This window comes from Sesamum indicum, linkage group LG4 (genome assembly GCF_000512975.1).
Source record: "Sesamum indicum cultivar Zhongzhi No. 13 linkage group LG4, S_indicum_v1.0, whole genome shotgun sequence".
NCBI classification, from domain to species: Eukaryota; Viridiplantae; Streptophyta; class Magnoliopsida; order Lamiales; family Pedaliaceae; genus Sesamum; species Sesamum indicum.
In genome coordinates, this window is record NC_026148.1 from 1,260,742 (window position 1) to 1,271,603 (window position 10,862).

Genomic DNA, 10,862 nt, shown 5'->3' on the forward strand with positions numbered 1-10,862 from the left:
TTTAAATATTAAATTTATAATTATGTCAAATCTCAAGAGAATTTGTTATAATTTAGCTGTAAATAAACTAAAGCAAGTCGGTTTGCACTAAATTACATCTACTAGCAGACAAGACAAGACTGCTACGCTTATGCTGCATGATATAAATTTGAATCTGTTGACAATTTTCACTCGAAATTCAAATTGCTTCTAGCCTTTGCTCAAAAAGTGATTTTTTTTCCTTCTTAATTTCAGAAGTAGATGCAGTGGTCTTAAAAACCCCCCAAAACAGCTGTTTAAAGCCAGAAACTGCTTTTTCTTTAACTGTTCCACAACACTCCCTGTCATAATCATGTCCTTGGGCTCTTTATCACTAATGATAACGAGTCATAGTTAGTGGACAAAAAGTAACTATAGAAGGAAAAGGAACCTGATAACCAAACTCTAAATAAGCTCGAGTGGCATGCAACGGACAAACTGGTTGATGGCCTTCTGTATCACTTCCATGGCCACTCCAGTTGTTCCAGATTGCCTTTGCTTATGTTCCAAGCTCCTTGAGCAATCTCATGAAATAGCTGTTCCCAGCCCCAGCTAGAATAGCCTAGAAAGAACCAGTAATCATAAACAGATTGGTTCCCGGCTCTAATTTCTTCGAGTAGGCTATGTGTGCCTAGTTGATTAATGAAGTAAATGTTTGGTAGAACTTCAAGCGATCGGCCTTCAGTAAATTTGTGTGTTAAAGCAACAAGAGGCATTCCACGCATCATAACAGGGCCTCCGAAAGACAGGGGTGCCTCCTTTAACAATTCGTATCCTTCTTCAAGATTTTCAAGAGAGTCCCAATTGATATGTTTGTTAATAATCAGACCTTGAAATCCCGTGCTTTCATGCACTTTCACTAATAGAATTTTGGATTCGTCAAATGGATGAGCATCCAGAAGCTTATCTGTTGCACTCAGAACACAACCAGCAAATAACTGAGGCCTTTGATATGAACTTACAGCAAGTTCAGCATTGAACTGGTATTTGACTCCTGCATTTTGCAATCTGTCTTTGAGTAGAATTTCGTGGTGCAAGCTCCTACTCTCTGGACCCTGTTTTATAGATTTCTGGTCCTGTAGAGAACCTAAGACAGGAAAAGGACGCATTCCACTAAAGTCAGCTTTCAGTAACTAAAAACCGTCTCTGAGTTTGAACACAGTAACTCACAATTCAAGGAGACAACTGAAAAATAGACGCCTTCACCAACTATACAATCCCCTTAAGCCCCTAGACCTGAAAATAGTTGCTGAATCGTCTTCCCATGCTTAATTTATCAAGGTTTTAGACTAACTAACTTTAGTTAACAAAATATGATTGACTAAAATCTCCTGAAATAGACTTATCTCTTCCACAATATTCATCTCTTAATAAATTCTATCAATAATGCTCTACTCATGCACATTTAAGATTAATTAATTTTACCAGTTTTAATCATTTTATTCATTTTTATCTTTCTTATCTTTTATTTAACAATAAATATAATAAATAATTAAGTTTTGCACGCACATTAAATATGCTTCCGTCGCCATTACATATGGAAATTATGATGACAAGGCAAAGTTAGCTACATGAATCTCTGCACCTTATTACAGGTATGTAAACTCAAAAGGATCCAGGTCATTGAAGGATTAACAAATTTGACATTGTTTTCGGTAAAGCCACAGTTAATGAATGATGCAGGAGAAAGGAAAACCTCATCAGCACAAGCGATGTGTAATGAATGCTGCAAGATAAGTTAAATTTTTAAATGGGCAAGGTCAGCAGAAATAAGTTCTGATGAATGAGATTGGAACTAACACACACTGAAATGATCCAAATCACGCCAAAGGTATTTCAGAAGTCAATGGAAAAGGGGAGTCCATCCATGTCATCTTCTGCATGGATGAACCTGACATTGGAAACATGGAAAAGACAAAGAACAGTTAATCTACAAAACTTACTTTTATCCATGAGAAGATCTAGAACATGACTCCCATGAGCAGCCAAAAACTTGATGATATCAGATACTGCAATCTCTCCTTCATAAGACACAGTGTTGTTCTTCCTTTCCGCTGGGAATAACAGCAAAAGTGGATAAACTTCCTTCTGCAAATTCAGTTTCATCATATGAATAAACTGATAAGGAATCCATAGACACAGGGTAAATTAAAACCAATTGTTAGTTCATGTCGATCTAGCCACCGCAAAAAATAGAGCTGATGATTAGAGATAATTGTCTTGTAAAGTGAGTAAGTTTCTACCTCCTACAGACAGGACCAGATCTAATCAGGGAGCTTCATTGTCACATCTCTCCCCCCAACTGCAGGACTGCCAAGCCACTAACCATTAGCCCAGCTGAGACCCACCTAAGCAGAGCCAAAGCCACTAACCATTAGCCCAGCTGAGACCCACCTCACAGCATTACTGACTAACGGCGTTTGTGACCTGGTGTGGCAGCGTATCACACTAATCGATGTTTTTTAAGTCCTGATCAAGAGAGGCTTTGGCCCAGCCATAATGGTTGTGGTATGGTATACTGAGGCGGTGGTTTTCCTTGCTTTTTGAAAGAAGAAGTTATGACAAAAATACGGGGTCTTTCCATTGTTCGAGAATCCCATTCAGTAGGCAAGGATCTCTTGTCTTCAAAAACGAATACGAATTAGTAAGGCTGCCACAAAGGAAATCTCTCTCCATTCCCTGGAGATTGAGTTGGATAGGAGGTTCTAGGTTCCATTGAGAGGAGGGTTATATAGAAAAGGCTGCCTTTGTCTACTACATATGTATGGCAAGCAGAGGGGATTGAGTGGATTAGGTCAAGTTTAGTTGGATAGTTGGGTAATTAGCTAGGACTAGGTATCGAGATCAGCCTTAAACCATTTTCTAAAGCTTCAGTGGGTAAGGCATGAACTAGAGCTAAAAACACATTACTCGGTCCAGATCCAGTTGCCTGGTCTAATGGGGAAGGTACCTGGTCATCTGGGCCTACAGACCTAGAGAAAGGAATATGTAAGCATCTGCTTTATGTGTACCAGCATACACAAGCTTCCTGCATCAGCAACCTTAGGAACATGAAAGTAGTACCATCACTTGTCATATTTAACATTTAAACTCCTCCGGACTCTGAGTTGTTTCAAAAGATTCAGCAATGGATTTCCAGAATATTATCGGGTGGGAACTGTACTAATGGAGTAAATCTCATTGCATGAGCAAACAGAAAACATCATGTTGTGCTAGAGGATAATCAACAGTAAAACCAGCAAACCTCAAACCCACAAGGAAAACCACTGAGTGCTGCACACAGAAAGAAAAATTCAATTCAGAAGAACTTGCCACTCACAAGAGTTTTGAGGATCATAGAGAATAGGAATGAAATTGTGGACAACTTAAACACTGATGTAGAATATGCAGAACTTAAGTTCGAAAAATTTTGACATGGACAAAATGGATTACCAATTGATAACAGAGCAAAAATCTGTACAAAGAAATAGTGTCAAATTAATAAGCTACAAGGCTGAATCATGCGACTCTGACACAAAAACAAAAATAAGGAAAACATGATGAAGAATGCTGCACTGAGACTCCAAGCTTCTAGAAAACAAACTTACACATTGCTCTTATTTGTTACCTAGGAAGCTTCATGATAAAAAATGCTAATTGCGGCTTCCATGTAGGAGGACTTAACATGAATGCTATATAGACCGAACCATGCAGAGATGCAGAAGGGAATTCCTACCGGTGTTATTTGATTGCTGGGGAAAAGAAAGAGAAGGGAATGAAAGTTGACATTCCTTTACTTGGTGCTCCATTTGGATAGCTGGAAAATTATAACATGCCAAGCATATCAACCCCGAGAAACTTCTTTGGCAGAACTAATGGGAAGTATGTAGTAAGTTTTATAGCCTTTCACAAACTGATATTCAAGAGTGTGGAGAGCCTAGATTCCAAAACTGTTTCTAGAACCTTTACCTTGGTTTCAATGATTCGGTAGCAACTTTGCAGGTGCTCAAAAACTTTTGAGCATTTGCAATGTTCAACAAAGAAAACTTGAGAGCCCTTTGTGCATGTGAACAACTACCATTGTGCTTAGTACATATAACTGTTCAAGCCTATGTAGTCTCAGTTAGGATGACCAAATTATCAAGGATACTTGTTTCCATTTCTTCTTAGTTTTTGGATCACTTATACAATTGAGATACCATGCACAAGATTGCAGATTTGGAAAATGGGCCCACCAAACTCCATGATTTCCATGTTCGATAAATCTATCATCATCCTCCACTTTTCTTTGTTATTCCACAGGAATTTGGAAGTTTCTTTGATCGTTTACCTATCTGCTTGAGATCCAATCTCATCACTAATGATCTTGTCAACTTTAAAATGTGATGCACAGCATGTTGTTCCCAAATCCTTTACCTCTTCTCACCGCATATATTCTTTCATACCACATGATATTTAGAAATAGGATACAATAAGAGTCATCCAGCAGAAATGTAAATCCAAGATATCCCAAGTCATTGAAACTTGGAAACACATAATATTAGTCCTTTCCCGCCATATAAAAGTCAGCAAAATGTGATTTGCACAAAAAAAATTTAATCTGTAATTTTTGTAACTCGCACCTGCAGTATTGGTTTTACGATCAAGCTGCAATCGTTTAGTGTGCAATCCATCATATAAATAAGGGGAAGGTTCAATGCGGCATCTCCAACATATTCTGCCAAATATCTAAGCCAATGATCAGAATCAGTGCACATTAACATTTAATTACTATTGATACTCATGCTACTAATAGAAGACTCATGAGTAACAAAACTTTTTACATAAAATCTTGTCTATGCATGTAAAAAGCATAATAAAAAGGCACAAGAATAAAGGTTAAAGCTTAATTCATAAACAATAAAGAAACAGTTGAAAATTAAGATATCATGAGAACTGAGTAATAATTTTATTGATTCACGTCTAAACTTTTCATGTACTGACAATATTATGTTTTCTAGTTTCCTATTCAACAATTTCCAGGGCAATGAAAATAGAAGAATAAGGTTGAGCAAATTGACCCATACTGGCCCAAATTGATACCGTCTGTGCAACTTTTCACGAGGTTTCAGACCAAAACCGAAGACAAGGGGCAGAGGAAGAATCCAGTTTTACCATTTTCCTTTTAGCATAAGAAAGCACATTATACGGAGATACTGTTTTTTCAATCAGTACCAAGAATTCATTCAACAAGGAAAAAGAAAAGTGACTATCTGCCACTAAATCACAGCCTCCTCTCTTGCATTTATCATTAACACATTCATAACTAACTCCCTTGATCCACTAACTAAAACAAAATTCCTCAGAAATTTTATATGGTTATGTGCATCAAGAATGGTGTGTTTCAATCCCGTAGTCACTAGATTTTATGACGACTGCAACTGTACTTCCATTTTCCATGTGAAATTCTCGATGAAATGACAGGTAAGCACCAAAAGCTCCCCTATAATTCAGAATTTTCAACAGCTATTAAAGTTGTCCAGTCAAATTAAAGTACCCAACTGCAACATAATAGACACTCGTTTATACTTGTGTACCTGATACATGCCTTTGCATACTCATGCAGCAAGCACTCAAGCACAATTATAATTCACACATACACAAACATCTATAGAGAGAGAGTATGCATTGGTTTGGAATAATGATTGGCAGAGTAACTCTTGAGGTGCATAATACTTTCTCCCTTGAACTCGACCATCAAATAGATGTTCTAGGCAGCAGTTATAAGCCTGCACGCCCCTCCTGCTTCCCAGTTCCACTAATTCAAAATTTATTGAAACATTTGTGATGCCAACCATGACAGAGACTGTGGGTCCTATAATATACACATAAAGAACTAATTTTCAAAAGGAATATCCACTTTCATTTTACCATTTCGAATTCTAGTACATAACTTCAATCCAAAACTTTCACCATTCACAACTTTCCCATTTAGTCCAAGATAATTACAAAAATCTTAACAAATTTCCTAGGGCCAATCAATGTGTAAAAAGTTATAGAACAAAGCATCAAGCAACAAACTTTCTACTACCTGTCAGCATTAGTTTCTCCTTCCTCGTACTATTTATCTTTATATTGGCATAACTATTGACTGCTCTGTACACTTCACGAACAATGAGTTCCATCCTCTGGCAAAACCCACACCAACTATTGCTGAACAGAACCAACACATTTCTATCCCAAGGACAGCCAGAGTTCTTGCGATCAGATTTACTACCAAGAACCAGCTCAGCAAAAGTATTGGTAGTAACTAGAGGAATAGAATCCGTCTCATGAAAATCCAGATTAACAAATGGTGGTCTTTGAGAATCTCTCGAGCTAGGAACTATAGCAGCTGATTGTTGATATGGAGGGAGCTTTCCACTAAGGAAATCACTAACAAACGCATATAGCGAAGAGTAGCTGAAAACTGACTGCTCGGGTAAGACATAGTGTTTCTGAGAAATTGGGTCAACTATGACAACTGATGGAATCTTTGTTCCTCCAGTTAGAGTTTCAAGTAATCTGTATTGACCATCCAAAAAGTAAAAAGAACCAGTAAAACCTTTTTCTGCATTTTCATCGAATCCTGAATATCTTTTCTCCCTGACATTCCATCTTTCAGTGCTATCAGTTGTCATACCTGTACTATGATGACCACTTTCATGCTCTACTGGTGATAGGCTACTTTTATCTAAAAAATCTTCTTTGCCTTCCTGCAAAATATATTTGACATCAGAAGGATCAGGTAGCTCGTCATGCAATTTACCGGAACTAACAGCTGGAATTTGCTTATATATATCAGCAGTTTCCAGATGGTCACTAACCGGTGTTTCGCCTGAAACTCGATTAGACAGATCCTCACTAACATCAGACTGATCAGGTAACTCCTCATGCAATTTACTGGAACTAAAAGCTGGAATGTGCTTCTTGTCTATATCAGTACTTTCACCATTACACATAGGTGTTTCTACTGAAACTCGTTTAGACGGATCCTCCGTATGGGATGGTAAAGATTCTACAACTTCGATGTCAAAATCTTTGGATAAAAGTTGAAATCCTGCATCCTTGGCAAGTGAACTTAATTTTAGCTCCTTCTGTCGCTTGAGTGCGTAAGTTAAGATCTCATGCACAGAGCTTCCTTGCAAATCAGGAACTAAATTTTCTAAGGTAACTTGTTGACCCTCATTCATTAATATTATAGACATCTTGTCGTTGAGAATTACTTTCTGTGATGCTGCAAAAGGCTTAATTCTCGGATGTTTGGGGATACTCCATGATGCTCGATTTGTTTCAATTGACGTCTTGCCATTCCTGAGAGTGGATTGTCCACAATTCAGATTTAACATCTCAGTGCGTTCTGCTAGCTCTCTTAAAGCATTGAGAGCTTTCTGACTCTCTAGCCTTATTTTCATGGAGTTAGATGACCTATCAACAAAAAGAAGCATTGTTGGGCTTTTTTCAGGTAAACTAGCCTCAACTCCTTGTGGATCATCTTCCAGCTGCATAATGCACAAAAAATATCTATAAGCAGTATAGCGAACAAATTTGCACAATACAAGTATAATGAGCAATTAAAGAAAAGAAGAAAGAACGTATGGCTGTGAAAATAGAGATCAGTAGGTTTGTTAAAATGAAAAGCCAGTGCAACCCATATTTGATGAATAAAGCCCCATTGTACTGGTGAACTGATGAAGCGAATGTTTTATCATTTAGAGATATAAATGTGTATAGACCAGCACATTGTCCTAATTGTTGTTGAGCTAAAAGCAAACAGAAGTACACCCATGCTCCTCTAGACATCTTAAATACCAGAAAGTTGTTCCCTTTCCTTTGAAGGCAAACAACAGAAATTGGAAACAAATTGTTAGTTATGAATTATAATTTAGAGGGTATGGAGATTGCATTACATAAATTGAGAGGTGAATACAACTTCTTTGGTATCCGTTTCTTCCTTTCACTAAAAGAATGAAGCCATCAAAAAGTGAATAAGTTCTCCCAAGAAAAGATGACATCCATAACATTAAAGTAAGATTTTATCAATGTTTGTCTCATCTGATCCTGGCTTAAAGTGTTCGGGGGGCATCATATGGATTTTTGTCTCTTTCGTGTGGCCAGGGAGTAGAATATTTAACTGTATGAAAATAAATGCAATACAAAATTCTCTAGTTTCAATCAAGATGTGAAATGGACAGTTCATGATATATTAACATAACATTCTACAATTTCACAAAACCTGGCATAGACATCAGGAGAATCATTGATGTCAAAGAGATATAACAATATAGAATAAAAACATGAGAGAACTTGCCTCTAAAACTGGCGAGGCCTGGGCTTGTAGGACTGTTCTTAAATCATCAACTTCTTTAAGGACCTTTGAACAACTCGGACATCCAGGAAAATGAACAGTCATCAAACCTGAACCTGGCTCTTCAATATCTAGCAACAAAAGAAGTGATCTTTCTTGAACCACAGAAAATTTGACCCTTTCAGGAGGTAAGAAGAACTCTCTAGCAACTGTAATCAACTTCTGCAAGAACATTTCAAATTGCTGGAACTCATACAAAGTACAGGAGTCTCCAGCACTAAATGTCGAATTTTCGGCCTCCACAAGACTATGATTTACAGAGGTGAACTGACTAGGCCAAGATATTCCACTAAATCCACTGTCACTACCACAACTGAGCTTGTCATCTTCCATACCCTATTCACATACAAAAAATAATTATATTTATCAAAATAATACGTTTTCCATGACTTCTACTAAGTAACATAATGTTGAGAAGTAAGAAACTACCATCCACCTTCCTGTTAGCCTTCTCTTCTGCAGCAACAGTTACATTGTTCCCTTTCTTGAAGTCTGCTCCAAAATAACCTTTTCCTGTTTTAAAATTTTTCATTCTCAGCCTCATGTCAGCAGAATAGAACTGGCAATATATGTTAGTTCTCGTGTTAACTGCTTTACATAATTCTTTATCACATTTGGCCAAAAGACATGCAAGTAGATTCAGATATTTCTTTCACCCTACCAAAAGTGTTATGTGGGACGCTAACCACTCAGTATGGTATATATGATAGAGTGTTAAAAGTCTTTCGCTGCATTAAGGCAAGTAAGAAACAATAAGATGAGAACGAAAAAGTAAGAGGATAAAGCAATGGCATCTGTCACACACCCAAATCACTTTCAGTCATACTGTTGTTTGCAGCCAGCAGTCTCGCAGTCCATCCACAAAAGTCCATGACAACTATAGCCTTATCAGTTGAATGAAGGAAATCACTCAATTCTTCTGGAGTGGTTAAAGATTTAAGAGGTAGTTCATTAGGAGAAAGCGACATGACATAATGCACAGAGGATAATATGTTTTGCCCTCGAAGTCTTCCCGAATATTTGTAAGAGAGAGTATTATGGTAGTAAAAGACTGTTATTCCATCACTAACACCAAGTGCATCAGCCAACATCCTCTCTACATTTCTGTACAAGACCATAAGCTTCAAGGTACCGAACCTCACTTCATCAGTTGCAACCATATGAGCCAATTCCTTCATAAGGGACCTTGACTCACCTGACCCTGGTGAAAGATTAAATTAATGGAAAATGCTAAATGAGGAAACATGAAAATCAGCATACAAGATGATGTGACAGGCAGCTATTCTGAGTAAGGCACATGTCTCGCACACATGATATTCTGGAGAAGATTTGTCTAGGAACTGTAATTGAATAAGAAGAACAATTGAGACTGTCCACAATGTCACATTTTCATTCTCCACTCTTTAGGTAATAACATTATTGTAGGAAATCACACAACCATGCCATCTATAAATAAATAAGAATTATGTAAAGTGCCTCTTTTTGAGACTTAATGGCTATCACTACAAGTGTCCCAGTCCACTGCAAGAACACAGAACTATTGAACTTGGTATAAGCTACGGGTCCACAAAAGATCACCGCTTTTCTCTATGGCCAGCAAATTAAGCCATGGGTAGCTCACAGGGAAAAATGCACGGAACATCTTGTTTTTTTCCATCACCAAAAAAAATAAATAAATAACGGAAATCACATCTGGCACTTTTTCCATCGAAAATTCAAACTAAAACACGCATTACAACGACAAATTTAAGGTCTAATTCATCCGAGAACATGCTCATAGAAATGCACGCAGAGAAGTGACTATTATAAATTACATGGGACGGTTACGAGGAGAAGGAGGTGAGGATGGAGCATAATCTGAGAGGAGTAGTTCAATTTGGTTAGGGTCTGCCATTGCAACTCCGATCCTCCACCGCCGGCGTCGCCGCCACAATCTACGATGTGACTGGAGAAAAGAGCAAGCGCCGCCAGCAGCAGCAGCAGTGTAGCACTGCGATTAAGATTACTTATCCAGGCGCACATATGTGTGTATCTATTTGATAGAATTCATACAGATTCCAGTTTTATTTGCGGAAAGGAAGATAAATTGACGCTTGCAACCGTGAAGCTAAGGCTTCAAAGTTTGAAACGTTTGGGTATTTGAGAATTGAGAATCGAGATGCTACATACATCGGCGCTGCACAAAAACATCGGATGGTTATCTCCTCTCGTTTTATTTTATATGTGTAATAATAAAAAAAAATAGTTAATTACTCTTAAACACCCTCTAAAAATGCTAAATTATATTTTTTTAAAAGAAATTCCTAAATTATACTATATCCTCTCCGAATATTTATTATTTACACTTAACCCCATATCGTTAGGGTTTGACGAAAGATACTGAAGTTAGCCAAAAAATTAACATAAATTTTCAGTTTTGTACATCATCTCATTGAATAATTTGTACGTATAAAAAAATATAATGATGTTAAACTCAATA

General features: G+C 37.4%; 1 protein-coding gene across 4 annotated transcripts; it reads right to left on the reverse strand.

Moving 5' to 3' along the window:
• Window positions 273-10,579, reverse strand: LOC105159789. Of its 4 annotated transcripts, none has more exons than XM_011076976.2 (9): window positions 10,198-10,579; window positions 9,189-9,584; window positions 8,820-8,896; window positions 8,327-8,719; window positions 6,843-7,517; window positions 6,068-6,731; window positions 4,620-4,714; window positions 1,962-2,106; window positions 273-1,105 (listed from the first exon to the last, which is right to left on the reverse strand). In XM_011076976.2, exons 1-9 carry the CDS (start codon window positions 10,403-10,405, stop codon window positions 477-479), a joined length of 3,282 nt encoding a protein of 1,093 aa, XP_011075278.1. In that variant the 5' UTR covers window positions 10,406-10,579; the 3' UTR covers window positions 273-476. The 4 variants fall into 4 exon arrangements, 3 of the variants coding, with proteins under 3 accessions (XP_011075278.1, XP_011075277.1, XP_011075279.1); XR_847628.2 differs by lacking the exon at window positions 273-1,105 and adding exons at window positions 2,262-2,366; window positions 2,413-3,291 and having other exon boundaries at window positions 1,979-2,106; window positions 6,068-7,517; XM_011076975.2 differs by having other exon boundaries at window positions 6,068-7,517.

Excerpts from the sequence above, each read along its gene's own strand:
- LOC105159789 (XM_011076975.2), bottom strand. The coding sequence starts at position 10,405 with ATGTGCGCCTGGATAAGTAATCTTAATCGCAGTGCTACACTGCTGCTG. Across the intron at positions 7,518-8,326 it reads AGGCCTCGCCAGTTTTAGAG|CTGGAAGATGATCCACAAGG; the intron begins GCAAGTTCTCTC and ends TGCATTATGCAG. Across the intron at positions 4,715-6,067 it reads GGAGAAACTAATGCTGACAG|AATATGTTGGAGATGCCGCA; the intron begins GTAGTAGAAAGT and ends GATATTTGGCAG.